This window comes from Podarcis cretensis, assembly GCF_951804945.1.
Source record: "Podarcis cretensis genome assembly, chromosome: 12".
In the NCBI taxonomy this organism is placed as follows: Eukaryota; Metazoa; Chordata; class Lepidosauria; order Squamata; family Lacertidae; genus Podarcis; species Podarcis cretensis.
The window spans coordinates 23,971,452-23,986,662 of NC_137181.1; the positions used below are offsets into that span (position 1 = coordinate 23,971,452).

The following is a 15,211-nucleotide window of genomic DNA, read 5'->3' on the forward strand; positions in this document are numbered from 1 at the left end:
AGGTGGTAGATAACTTTGTCTACCTGGGTTCCATCATAACCAGCAACCTCTCCATAAACAATGAGCAGGACAAGCAAATTGGCAAGGCAGCTACACCAATGGTTTGCCTCTCCAAAAGGATATGGGAGAATGTGATGCTAATGGCCGATACCAAGATGGAAGTCTACCAGATGCCCTTGAACTCTGATAACTTGACTGGATGAGAGCCAACAAACTGAAGCTCAGTCCAGATAAGACTGAGGCACTGTTACTGGGTGGTTCCCTAGACCAGATGAATGGGAGGTTGCCTGCTTTTGATGGGGTTATATTCCTTCTGAAGGACTGGGTACGTAGCTTGGGGACGCTTCTGGATCCACCGCTGCTGCTTGAGGCTCACATGGCTTCAGTGGTGCAAAGTGCCTTCCATTAGCTGTGGCAGGTTTATCTGGACAGGGACAGCCTAACTTCTGTTGTCTATGCTCTGGTAACCTCTAGGTTAGATTTCTGCAATGCGTTATACATGGGGCTGCCTCTGAAGACAGTTCGGAAACTTCAGCTGGTGCAGAATTCAGTGGCCAGGTTGCTCACTAGGGCAAGACAGTTTGAGCATATAACGCCAATCCTGGCCCGACTGCATTGGCTGCCAATCAGTTTCTGGGCTCAATTCAAAGTGCTGGTTTTGGCCAAAAAACCTTAAATGCCTCAGGACTGCAATACCTCAAGGACTGCCTCACAACATATGAACCTACCTGGACCCTGTGTTCATCATCTGAGGCCCATCTTCATGTGCCACTTCCACAAGAGGTCCAGAGGGTGGCAACATAAGAACGGGCCTTTTCTGCAGTGGCTCCATTTGTGGAATGCTCTCCCCAGAGAGGCACGCCTGGCACTTTCATTATTCATCTTTAGGCGCCAGGTGAAAACATCCTTCAACCAGACCTTGGGCTGCTTCACATCCAATACCCTTTTAAATATGTTGTGGGAGGGGTGTGCTATTGGTTTCTTCTTGTTATGTATTTTGTGTGTGTTTTTTTTTATCTTGTATTTTTATGTTGTGAAGAGCCCTGAGATCTACAGGTGAAGGGTGGCATACAAATTTAATAAAATAATAATAATGCTACTAATGCCTCTAGTTTGTTTAACTGGAAGATACTGAGAGGTGTGTTTACATGTCTTGCTCTGTGCTCCTTTGCCCCATGCCCTGTCTATCACTGGCCCCTGGAAGGTTGCTCAGAAGGGAATGCGGCCCTTGGACTGGAAAAGTTTCCTCACCAGTAATCTTCTTGGCCCTCAAGTGAATAAACTTCTTGTTTTCTTCTCTACAATACAGCCGTCCACCCAGACCTGTCACTGGAAGAATGGGAGGCCCCTGTACAGAATGAGTTCTGGTTTGTTACCAGGAAATGGAAAAGTCCAGGAAAGGAAAATGACTGGCTTTTTAACAGTTTTGTAGTTAAACCACTGCTTTCAGAAATGTCCGATCTTCTTCTGGATGACTAGTGGACACGCAGCAAAATGAATCCAACAGAGGAAATAATGAATACAGAAAATACAGTATTGTATTATTTACTGAAGGAAATAACAAGTAAAAATCATGGAGGTTTTGTTTCCCCCCCTTTAAAAAAACCAGAACCATACAAGTATTGATGTGAAAATGTAAAGAACTGTGTTATAAAGGTGCGACCTGAAAAGGTATCTGAACAACCTGAAACTACTATGATTCAAGTGCTGCTGTTCATATGGAAGGTGAAATTAATGAATGGGTTTCACAATGCAATAATGTCCATACAAAACTTGAATAGACATTTTATTAGCTCAATATATATTGCCCCCTTTCCATCCAAAGGAATATTTCACTGGGAGTTTTCTTTAAAAAAATATTATCTTTCCCAGTCAGGGAAGGAAAGGGTTTTGTTGTTTAAGAAACCGTGGCTTCCAGAGGCAGGCAAAGTTATAGCACTGCAGATAAATGAACCACTTTCCCTATACAACATAAAATCTTATTTTAATATTAAGGATTATTTTACAACTCAGTGGAAATATGCAGCAATGCAATATATTTCCATCGTCCGGATGGCAAAAAAGCACTCTTAACAGTCACAAGAGCCTGCCTTGTGTTAGCTATAAAAAAAATAGATTTATATATATATATATGTATTTATATATATATATGCATGTATGTATGTATGCTGCTACTATGTGCATTAAACAATACTTCTACATGAATCTGCAGGGATTGCAACACATTTAATGTTTGTCTTGGGGAGGGGTGCGGTGGAACCAACAGCACTGTTCTCAAGTGACCTGTGACAGAATGGTAAGAGTTAAAAATGGTAATAATTTCTTTTTGTGTTTCAAGGCTGTTTCCCCTCTGGCATCAGCCAAACACATCTACCACTTTTGTTTCAATCCACATTTCAGGAGCATAAACATTATCCCTGAAACTATCAGCTAAATACTAGGCGTGGCCACTCCTAATCGACTTACTCCCAAGCGAGCGTACCTGGCAGTGCTGACTCCGTCTCACTTTTGTGAAGATCAAAACTGAATATTAGTCCAATTTCTCTGTATATTCCAGCAGGACAGCCCAATTTCACCATAGTGAAAAACCTTACAGCTTTTTTTAGAAAAACCCCCTGACAACTCTCTAATGCTTTGTCAACTATAGAAATATAGTTGTGAGCAAAACAATAATAATCACAGTTCATGGGATATAAGCCTACAGAATACAAGAAGGACTCTTGTTGTTTTTAGATGTATATCATGTTTCTGGACTTGGGTGGAGTTTTCTAATTTTATTTTTAGAAATGAAAATTACATTACTCATGAACTGCAGAAAACTGCTTAGCTATGTTATCTGCATCAGATTGATCTCACCAGCGCCTTGTCAAATGAGGAGCATTGCCTCTGGGGCTGAAAGGATAACCCACCGGTAACAGCTGGAATAGAAACACCGTCACTGCACTGGATCCAGAAGGGAAGCACTGTTCTGAACTAAAGCTTTATATCCCGAATCACTCTACATCTCCGATACCTAGAGAGCATGGCAATTGTGTTCATCATTCTCCTACTGTAGGTGTTTCTGAAGGGTGCTACTGAAACATGGCATGGTGATTTGCTGTGAGGGGGGCAAAAAAATATCTCTGAAAGGGTAATCGGGTATCCTAGACACTTTTCCTTGGAGAAAGTTTATCCAGAACTCCATTCTGTCTCTCTCTTGGGTTTACAGCAGCTTAGATTTCCATTTCTTTCATCAGAGGCAGAGTAAATGTCTCACACCTGTAGGCCAGTACTGGTGATCTGCCTTAGAAATCCTAGCACTGCTCTGACACAATGAAGCCTTCTTTTTCGCCCACAGGTTCCACTTCGGCATAAGCAGGGTGTCCAGAGCCTCTCCGAAATTTCATTGCAGGCCATCTGCTGGGGCGACGCTAGAAGAGTGGACAAGAAAAACAAAGGCAGTCAGACTCTAGCAGAAGCTGTCCCCAGCTCTACCATCAGTGTAGGCCAAACTTGGGTCTCCAGCTGTTTTGCGACTACAACTCCCATCATCCCTGACCACTGGTCTTGTTAGCTAGGTATGATAAAGAATAAAGAATACTGGGAGGGGCAGAATCTTAAAAAAACAAAACAAAGCTTGCTGAACTGAACTAAACTGAATTTTCCAACGAGATCAGCTTATTGCTTAAGTGTCCAGATGTCCTTAAAACAGAAATGAGCTATTTGTTATTAGCCTTTGGAAAAACAAACCAGCCGGCTTCTCTCTTTGCCATGTACTCAAATGAATACTGTAAGCACAACAGCAAACACACCAACTGGGCAGAGAACACCAGTCTAATTAAGAAGCTCTCCTGGATAGCCTTCTAACATCTAACAAAGATATCCCATAGTCTATTCAGATGTTAGCCCTCACTGAGTACTTGGGGGACTTGTGCAATGAGACTCTCAGGTAAGTGAACATAGGACTGCAGCCACAGAATGCACATGGCAAGCATGGCTGCAGAACACCCTTGTCTTCCATACAATGAAAACAGTCATTTAAGGTATTTATTTATGGTGAAAGTGTTACTAAAAACAATGGGAGGGGGAGTGTTATGTGATTTTGTATGCGTGCACAGCAACCCACTGGGACTGTAAAAAAAAAGAAAGTTCTGGATGCTGTGAGCAAGTAAGTAGTGGGAGAGATCTGTTATGCACATGCCACAGGGAGATAAAGATTAGGGGATAAGTGATGAAGGAGAAGATTGGTGATAGAATAACTGAACAGATGTGCTCACTGGGGTTTAATGATTTCCACATATTGCGCAAGCAAAGGAATATGGTTATATTGGCATTTAATGACTATTTCCCCCATGGCTCCTGATGAAACTGAGAAGCATATTGTTATGCCTTATAAGGAGCTATATAATTTTTTATGTACACCAATAATGCTGTACATTTTACCTACTACGAGAATTCAGTTACAGCAATTACGAGCGCTGTGTATGCGCTCTGATTCAGTGTTAGTTTGCTGAGATTCTAAATAATCTCTTTATATGCATTTCCTTCCATGAGTTTATTCCACAGTAAGCTCATAATATCTGCGGTGGAGATCATTTCAGAAACATGTTGTTTTGTCCACCAATGCACACAGAAAGGGTGCCTGGAACTATTCTGCATGCTGAGAGCTTACCAAACCAGAAACATAACAGTTTATCATGGGGGGTGTCTCCATTACATTAAACATCTTTTTTTGTTATTTGCTGCATGCAGAGAAATGTAAATTATGAGGTGCCTTCGCTAGATTACTTGCAATTTTACTACCAATTTACTAAACAAGTCCTTGTGGTAACTTGCTACATTACAATATTTATTAAAGGGAAAATGATAGTATTAGGGCTAATCAAGCAAGCAAGCAAACAGGTTTCATTTTCATTTTTGGGAACTACTGAGTCTTCTCTCCCCACCTCCATCAACAACCCCACAGTTCTGTCACTGTTGCTGGTCATGAAGCCACTCCCCCCTTTAAAGGAACAGGGCTCTACAGACTGGTGAAAGAGCTGTGCAGATTCCAACGAGACACATCTACTCAAAAGTAGTCTCATTTGAGTCTAGGGTTGTAGATTAATGCTCATACTGAAATCATTTGGCATTTGATTTGTTGATTCATCCATCCATCCGCCTAGCAATGATGTTGGCATTCCCATGATGAAATTGCACTGATGACGATCAGCATGCAGAATGGCCCAGTTGCTGTGGAGGTGGATTGTGTTGCTTATGTGAATTATTTCTACCTTCAGTTGAACCCAGTGAGGCACAACCACTTTACCCACACGAGTAGAGTATAGCAACACTGAGAGCAATGCTGTGTGGTACGAGAATCTTCACTCCAATTCAGCAGCTTGTCCAGATGAAAAGGCTTTTCTCTTCATACCTGTTCCTTGCATGCAGCTGTGCGGTGGATGCATAACTTTTGCTTGCATAGGCAAGCATTAAATGAGTGACCAACATACGGATTGGCAAATCCACTGAATTGCATAGCATATCCGCACAGGTGGCCATCTGCTTAGCCTTAGACACTCGCATGTGCATTCAAACAGCAAAGGAATGAAGTAGATAAATCTTCCCTTCTATACCTAGATGTGCTTCCACATACACTGGATGGTGCCTCTGCAAAAGACAACGATCTGAAGACTCAGGACACAGCCCTATTGCTGAAGCTAAGCAGGCTGGACTCTGTGAGTTGCCTGCAAGAAACTCTGCCAGGAAGCCACACATAAGCTGCTCTGACCTCTTGAAAAGAAGAGCAGGGTATGAAAAATAAAGAAATGCAATTCCTACAGAAACCAGCAGTCATACACATCATGTTGTTGCCCACAGCCGTGTCTGGAACAAGGCTACTGTCTACTTTCCTATAGAAACAGTGATACTTCAGTGTTTTCTGTTCGTAAGACACAGAAAATATGCAACAAAGGAACACTGAGTTAAAATGAATTATTTCCACCATTATTGATAATGGCATGTGTTATACTGATATTAACTAGTGTATCATGATGGCACAGGCACATTAATATGGTCAACTATTGCAAAGATGATTCAAAGACAGGGTTGGAGACAGACTACTTGACCTCAGAAATTTATTCAGCAAACAAGTCAGATCTGTCACTTAACATGTCGTTTTGGGGAAAAGGTCATGCTCAATTTCGCTGCAGTTAAACTGGCTTGAGATACACTCCCTGCCTGTTATCATACTGCCCAGCTAAAGGCCAAGCATTGTAAATCAAAGAAGAACAATAGCAACACGACAGGAAAAGACAAAAGCCAGTGCTTATCAGGACTCTGAGAATACTTCAGAGTTTCAGCATACAGGAAGCAGACCAGCCTCTGACCAGGTTATAGGTGGAAGACTTGGTGATCTAGTATGACAAACACATCTCACCTCAATAAAGAAGAGACTGGCTGCTGACGTCGGATGGTGGTACATATAAACTGTCACAAGTATTGCCGCTGCAACAATCAGGACCAGTATGAAAATCCCAACAATTAAACCTGCGTGAAGAGTCCCGCTTTTTCTCTCTGCTGCACTGTCATCTGTTGAGGCTGTAAAAAAGAAGAAAGAAGACCATAAAACTCCAACCCAACATTTCATTTTGTTTCCCTCTTTCCCATAAATACAAGGTTTTACCCTAGGAAACTGAGGCGCCTCTTTTCCTGTGAGCTACATACTCATATATTGCCAATGAAAATGGACAATTTCCAAATGCTCTCTTTATATCTAGCTCAATAAACAACATTAATATAGTTTAGGGAAAGAAGATGAGTAAGGCGGGAGGCAGGAATGGGACATGATCAAGATGTAGAACTTGGGGCCATCCAAGGAAGCTAGATATGGAAAGCGTAGGGCAGACAAACGAAAGCACTTATTTACACAGTGGTCCTGCAAGAGATAGTGATGGTCACCAACGTGGATAGCTTTAAAAGAGGATTAGACAAATCCATAGAGAATAAGTCAAATTCAATGGCTACTAGCCAGATGGCTATGTTGTATTTTCACTGCTGGAGGCAGTGTGCCTCTGAATGCCAGTTGCTGGGAATCTGGTCCTGCCTTTGGTCCTGCTAGTGGGCATCCCATAGGCTTCTGGTTGGCCCCTGTATGAAGAGGATGCTGAACCAAAGGGGCCTTTGGCCTGGTCCAGCAGGGCTTTCCTTCTTTGAACACAAAATGTAGGCACCCCAGCGTTTCCAAATTAAGCCAGATAATGAATCTACATTTTGTTTTCCCACTAATGTATGCACCGCTGCCTACAGACATACATTAATTGAATGCTGCAGGTCATCATCACATCTTGCAAGCTTCCAAGTTATGAGCTATTGCAAATCTTTCTTAGGAAGAGTCAATAAAATTGGGCAAGTGCAGAGCATCATCTCCCAAACTTCTGTGCTACAGTGGAGCAGATGGGCATTAAATGGTCCTCAAATATTTTGATCGGAACAGAGCCTAAGTACCATATAAAAATGCTGCTGAAAGCCATCCCGTTGCTAAACTTTTATGGCAACACGTTCCATGTTGTAATACGATGACAGTTGAGAAAGGGACAAATCAGAGCAAGTACCATCGGCAGCAAAACAATCTTCCAAAAGCTAGCCAACCAGAACTCTGTTTAAAACTGATGCCATGAAGTTTAGTACATTTAGCTAGTTTCTTGGCGTCTGGCTGCTGGTGGCAAAGAACAATTGTGGTTTTGGATGCTCTGGACATCTAATGGGATACTGAAAGCTTAATATTGGGTAGAATAGCCTGTTTTGCCATAAATAAAACACTGCATGGGCATTTGAGCAACACAGCCAGATAAACAAGAGTCATCAAAAGAGGTCTGGAGTATTGAATGAATATCATTCAAACCCAGGAGTTCAATCCTATGGTCCCTGCGAGGGGCTATATATATAGGCCACTACTCAGCTGGGAGCTGTATGCAATTGTGGCTCCCTGGTGAGCATACATGAACGGTGCATGGGTTTTCAAGCTTATGTCTATTGCATTCAGAGCATGCCCTGAAAACATTTTTAAACATTGCACTGGCACCAGGAGCAGCTGGCAGGGGAGGGTGGTGGCATGCCCGTGGCTTCATGGCATTGATGATGTTGCAGAGTATTGAGAAGAAAGTGGGAAGCGAGGTTGGTGCTGCACTAATGGAACAAATCTGGTTCACCCATCCGGGTGTTCTTCTCCCACCTGGTAAGCTACGGTGACGTTGCTGCCCGGAGGCCACATGCACAACAATGCCACTCCATGCTGGCTGCTCTTGACTGACACTTGCTTTCCAGAGTCTTGCTTGGGGCCATGGCTTTATTTGAGAATAGGCTACACAGCAGGCATGACCACAGCAGAGTTTGTCAGCAGAGTTGCCTTTGGTTTTCCAAACTGGAGGACTGATTTTTTTTTACTTTCGCTTCCCAAATGAAGTTCTCAAGACAAGTGTCCTATTTCCTTGTTTTAGAAGGGCAACTGCCAACAAAGCATGTGGGCTCCTGTATTTAATTTCTGCTATTTGAAGTTTTGGGATCTGTTGAATCAATCATTTCATTCACATGCTGTCTTTCAAAGGTCAAAACCATGCTCAAAGCAGCTTACAACATATTAAAAAATTACATACCTACAAGCATAACAAAAGTAGTCATAAAAAATAAGCTAAACATCAAAAAGTACACAACCAAACTGATTTCCACATAAATCACTAGATACAAAATAAAGATACAAAATAATAATAATCAACAACAATACCCTAGTCCCTGCCTACCTGCACCTGCTTACGGCTAATCTCTTAGATGATTCTATAACTGATGGATAAATTGATTGATTTAATTGGGTTGTTGCTGTTGTTATTATGTTGTTTTATAGTATTTTGGGAAATGCTCTGGGATTCTTTTGCAAGAGAATGGTCTCTAAAAGTTTTGTTAGTAATATTTTTTTGCTGTCAGTGGAGTAACATCCACTGACAGGTCACCACCAGAAATGAGGGGCCTGAGGCAGCAACACTAGCCTGTCGCCATAAAGATCTTAATAATGTGGTATGGAAGCAGTCCATTTGTGGTATATTTCTGATTCCCACCAATAAGGAGCTACTAAATGGTCCCCAACAAGGAGACCAACGCATTTTCGAAGAGTTCACAATTTGCAGTCCAAATCTTCCTGTTGCACCAGTATGTGCGAGTTAAACTTCTTCACAGTAGATACAAGCAAAGCTCTATTAAAAAGAGATTCAGGCCACAGACATCTTAGATAATGTTGGATTTCAACAAAACCACAAGCTAAGAGAGTAAGAACCATAAAAACTAATCCCATCCATTTGATATTCATACAGTGTTTAGCATCCAGGTTTGAAAATGAGAATTCTGTCACTTCCAGACAATACATATGCCAACATCTTGTCAGTATTTCTGCCAGCCTCCGCTTATGAAGCGCTCCATGTATATTGGACAAAGGGATCAGCATGCCAAATGCAAAAGGTACGTGAGGTACGTGTATGTGTGTAATTTTTAAGTGTCAAACGGTATACAAACAAATGATCTGCATAACTGAAGTCCCATAAGTTGTAACCTCAAGGTTAAAATGTAAAAGGGAAATCATTTTTACTCTGTTTGCACAGACAATGAAAAAGGTTGTCAACTTCGAAAAACTTTTCGCTGGCAGAGATGGCACCAGACAGTTTCCTTTAAAAGGTAAAGGTAAAAGGACCCCTGACCATTAGGTCCAGTCGTGGCCGATTCTGAGGTTGCGGCGCTCATCTTGCTTTATTGGCCGAGGAAGTCGGCGTACAGCTTCCGGGTCATGTGGCCAGCATGACTAAGCCGCTTCTGGCGAACCAGAGCAGCGCATGGAAATGCCGTTTACCTTCCCACCGGAGCGGTACCTATTTATCTACTTGCACTTTGACGTGCTTTCGAACTGCTAGGTTGGCAGGAGCAGGGACCAAGCAACGGGAGCTCACCCCGTCACGGGGATTCGAACCGCTGACCTTCTGATTGACAAGACCTAGGCTCTGTGGTTTAACCCACAGCGCCACCTGAGTCCCTTTGTAGGTTTCCTTACAAAGTAGTATAAAAGAAGGGAAGGAAGAAGCAACCTCAGAACCTTTTGCGGGTGAAAATAGTGTATTACATTAACCAAGGCTTATCTGATGTTGCCAGGACAATGGAACCCTGCTTGGCTTCTTGACGCTCCTCTCCTCACCATCTCTGCAAAGTTCATTTGCAATTAAGGTGACCACAAGAGAGTGCACTTAAGTCTCTGACTGCTTTTGATGAAAGCGCTGATGCTATGCTGTTTTTGCTGTAATTATTTGTATTTTGTATTTTTTTTTCTCTCTCTCTCATTCCATGTTAATGTTAATTTTTTTTAAAAAAATCTTCTATGTTTTTAGCTGTTCTTATTTTTATTTGTAAGCTACCTTGAGTCCATGTCAGGGAAATAGATGGGGCATTAATAAATACGTAATAATAACAATAACAACACAAGGTTGATATACATTATTGGCAACATCTGATACAAAACAACATGTTCAGGAACTCTATAAACAAGTAAGTTGCCTTTTTATTACATACACAGGGAAAGGAAGGTCTGGACAACTTTCCAGATTCAGCTACTAGCAACTGCAGTTGAAGGATCTCCGGTAGCAAGAAAATGAAATAATTCTACCTGAAGACCAAAGTAAACAGGATGCTAAAGCTAAAGGAGTCAGTGCAGCTATGAGACTCCAGAGAAGAATTATAAAATCTTTTTCTTTGTACTATTTCGCAATCTAAATTGTCCCCCCACTGGAAGCTGCTATTTCTATGTACTTGTATTTCACCCACTAAGGATGAAATTACAGTTTGGAGGAGAGGGTTAGAACAGGAAAACAGCATTGGGAGAAAAGGTCCACACCCACCCACCAGATCCCTCAGTGATGCAATCAGGATCTATTTCCACCCCCTTCTGCTTTTAACTTTAAAAAGACAAACAAGCAGGGTATCCAGTAATGGATTTCCCTTCTGCCTGTAATGTGGGGCTGAAAATTTCCTAGTGCTTTCTTTTTCCACAGAAGATTTTCCATTTCAAAAGTTTATTAGTGACAATGAATGGATGCCCATTGCAACACATTATTATGCAAGGTTGGCAGTTTCCAAGTTTTGACATTTGTTTACTCCATACAAGTAAAATAAACATGCTAAATTAGATCACTCTCCAGGGCATCACATTTTTTATGATGCAAACTAGGGTGTTTTCTTATGCAAATAACCCAAATTTGCACGGGAAAATTGTAATTCAAAATTCTCTGGAAAAACCACTTCAGTCCCCTGCTCTTACTTTAGATGGCAGAAAACACCAACAGGCTCCACGGTTATAACCCAGATTGCATCCTGTGGACATTCTGAAATCAGTTGTAGAATCCACTATCATTCTGAGTCTCTCTCTCTCTTCTCCATTATAAGATCCCAGCCCCCCAAAATGCAGCAGTAATGTTGCATGGATATCACTGAGCATTAGCCTACAAGGCAAGATCAAAAAGCAACAAAGTACTATCCAAAGAATTCTCCTTCTATGAACCAAATGAAAATTAAATTGCAATCCTCAGATCTTTAACCCTAGAATAATTCTCTCTGAAATCAAAATAATTGCTGCAGAACTATGTTATTTGCAGACCTCATCTCCAATTCCTTTTGGGATTACAAATTCTAAAAGAGTAAACTGATCAAGGAGACATCTTTTATTTGACCTGCATATGCAGACTTTTGAATGCAACAGAGATCTTCTGCTGGCGTTCTGCATATTCTCAATCCTGGAGGCTGTTCTGATGCAAAAACAAGTTTAAATTCAATGGCAGTCATTTCCCACCTTGCCATTTATATAACTGCTTTTCAAAGCAAAATAAGATTTTGGCATCCAGCATGGAGGGAAAAAAGTTACATTCCCATCACTCAAATCACAAACCGTAGTGATTTGAATAATCTCTTTGCTTAATTTCTGCACTACTCTGAACACTTTCAGCAGCAAAGGCTGCAGTCAAAAACTGTGCTTAGTGAAGCGTGGGGGGGGGAGGGGCTGGGAAAAATCTGGAGCAAATCCAGGCATTTTATACCAACACACTTCTGAGCAAACTCCAAAACCCCATGAAACAAGCTGAAGTGAAAGCAATTTATCAGAGTGACTAGATTAAATTTCCTCAAAGTAAAGATTATTAATCTGGGAGGCTGCTTTCCCAGGATGAATGACTTCAGCACTTTTCTCTTCCGGCAGAGAATTTAAACAAGCCCTTTGTTAAGAGAGAAAGAAAGAGTAAACACCCAGCTCATCATTCCTTGAAACAAATAGCACCACTTCCCAGAGAACCTCACCATGAAAAAGCACTGAAACCTAGCCATATCAAAACAGAAAATGCTCGAGAGTAAACTAAGCAATTTTACAGCGTGTGTGCGCGCGCACACACACATATGTATACATATAGATATTGACTTACAAGTTTATGTTATTTTTAGCAGTTACCAAGACTGCTGATAGCACTAGCAGTGAAAAATGGTTGAGATGAGCCAAAAAGTGATGGATGTTCATTCAACAGTCATGCAATGTACTGGAGAGCCAGTATGGTATAGTGGTTAGGTTCCTGGACCAGGATGTGGGAGGGCCTAGTTCAAATCCCCACTCAGCCATGAGGCTCCCTGAGCCAATCTCCATCTCTTGGTCTAGCCTACCTTGCAGAATTGTGATGGTAGCATGAGGAAGAGGAGAACCTTGAGCTCATTGAAGGAAAGGTGGCATCCAAATGTAATAATACGTAAAAACATTTACCACTCCACCTTTCAGGAGGGTTGGGGCTGGATTTTGAACCATTCAATTATCTATCAAGGGCTCTCCTCTTCCTTTTCCTCTAGTGCTTGGCTTTGATTGTCTCTTGGTTCAGAAGTGCATGCAAATAGGTTGCTTGTGCACAGACCTGATTACGACGGAAGGTTTTGGTAATTCTCCTACAGATGCAGCTGATTACGGAGTCTGATTTCAAAAGGGTATATAGCATTTTCAGAAAAAATAATCTTGTTGCTCATATGAATATAGGTCCAGTAATTAACACTTCTTTGAGATAAAGGAATCTGGTGCCAGAAAAGAGTTTTGGAGTACAGAAGCGAGTGCAGTTAAGGATCAGCAATCCGTAGACTGGTGAAATGAACAAAAGGAGGAAAAGCAGAGGATCTGGGAGAGAGAAGTTCCAGGAGGAGGCAGGATTAACATTGGTCAAGAAAGTGAAATATTTAGGGGTTAACATGACTGCCAAGAATGTGAATCTGTTTAAGGATAACAATGAAAAATGTTGGATTGAAGTGAAAAAGGATTTAGAAATATGGTCAAATTTGAAGCTATCATTGCTAGGTCGAATTGCTGCGATAAAAATGAATGCATTGCCAAGGATGTTGTTCTTGTTTCAAACATTGCAAATTATAGACAAGATGGACTGTTTCAAGAAGTGGCAGAGAGATATTTCTAGATTTGTCTGGCAGGGCAAGAAGCCTCGAATAAAATTTAAGATATTAACTGATGCTAAAGAAAGAGGTGGATTTGCCCTGCCGGACCTTAAACTTTACTATGAATCAGCTGCTTTTTGCTGGCTGAAAGAATGGCTGCTTCTTGAAAACACTGATGTGCTGGATTTAAAAGTTTTTAACAATGTATTTGGTTGGCATGCATATTTGTGGTATGATAAGGTAAAAGCACATAAAGCGTTTAAAAACCATATTGTTAGAAAAGCACTGTTTAATGTTTGGATAAGATACAAGGATTTGTTAGAAAACAAAACCCCAAGATGGTTGTCACCAATGGAAGCGAAGGCACAGAAAAAAACTTAATATGGAGGCCAAATGGCCGAAATATTGGGAAATTTTGGAACAAGATGGAGACAGAGTAAAACTGCAGAGCTTTGAAAAATTAAAAAACAAAGTGCGAGATTGGCTCCATTATTATCAAATAATGGAGGCATATAATTTGGACAAAAAGGTTGGCTTCCAGGTGGAAAAATCAAAATTGGAAACAGAATTGCTAGATCCTAAAATTAAGAATTTGTCAAGAATGTATAACTTGCTGTTGAAATGGAACACTCAGGATGAAATGGTGAAATCTGCTATGATTAAATGGGCACAAGATGTTGGACATAACATTATGATGGCTGACTGGGAACAGTTATGGACCACAGGTATGAAATTTACGGCATGTAATGCCCTAAGAGAAAACTTAATGAAAATGATTTACAGGTGGTACATGACACCAGTCAAGCTTGCAAAAATTTACCATTTGCCCAATAATAAATGCTGGAAATGTAACGAGACTGAAGGCACATTCTTTCACCTTTGGTGGACATGCCCAAGGATTAAGACATTCTGGGAGATGATTTATAATGAAATGAAAAAGGTATTTAAATATACCTTTCTGAAGAAACCAGAGGCCTTTCTCCTGGGCATGGTTGGCCAATTGGTGCTAAAGAAGGACAGAACTTTCTTTATGTACGCAACAACAGCAGCAAGAATTCTCATCGCAAAGTATTGGAAGACACGAGATTTACCCACCCGGGAAGAATGGCAGATGAAGCTGATGGACTATATGGAATTGGCGGAAATGACCAGGGAGAAGAGTCGGTGGAAGAAGATTGGAAAAAATTTAAAGATTATTTACAGAAATATTGTAAAATTAATGAGCTTTAGAAAAATGGTGGAATGAAGTTATATGGCTTTGGCAGAAATGTTATAAGGAACTAGGTACAATTAGATTGTTAATGTATTAAAAGGGAAAAAAACCCAAGGTTAGAATATGTTAAGACTAATTACAGGACAGAAAACAGAGGAAGATGAAAAGGAATTGCTGAAACAGTTAATTGAAGTGGAATACAAAAAGGGAGGCATGAGGAAGTCAATGAAACAAGTGAATGAAAGCTAAGTTTGAAAATATTGGAAGTGTTTTTAATTGTTCTTGTTTTGTTTTGTTAATTCAATGTTCTATGTAGTGCTTTTGTTTTTGTATTGTATTATATTGATTTGTTTAATTCTTTTTTTCTTTTTGTAATTTTTAAACTCTTAATAAATATTATTATTTTTAAAAAAAGAAAAGAAAAGCAGGGATCTGGGATGATGCCAGAAGGAAGGGTGAACAACATGAGAAGATAGCAATGAGACCAGGAAGCAGTAGTGGGCAATGTGGTGCAGCAGAGTTACTAAACCAACATTCTGGAATTAC

General features: G+C 40.8%; 1 protein-coding gene across 1 annotated transcript in view; it reads right to left on the reverse strand.

The window, feature by feature from the left end:
• Window positions 1–1,529: 1,529 nt before the first annotated feature.
• PLXDC2 (plexin domain containing 2) overlaps window positions 1,530–15,211 on the reverse strand; it is a 250,187-nt gene continuing 236,505 nt past the window's right edge. The window contains exons 13-14 of the mRNA XM_079948329.1: window positions 6,398–6,558; window positions 1,530–3,410 (exon numbers count right to left, since the gene is read on the reverse strand). Coding sequence (XP_079804455.1) covers window positions 3,294–3,410; window positions 6,398–6,558 — 278 coding nt within the window. The 3' untranslated portion in view covers window positions 1,530–3,293. The remainder of the gene's footprint in view (window positions 3,411–6,397; window positions 6,559–15,211) is intronic.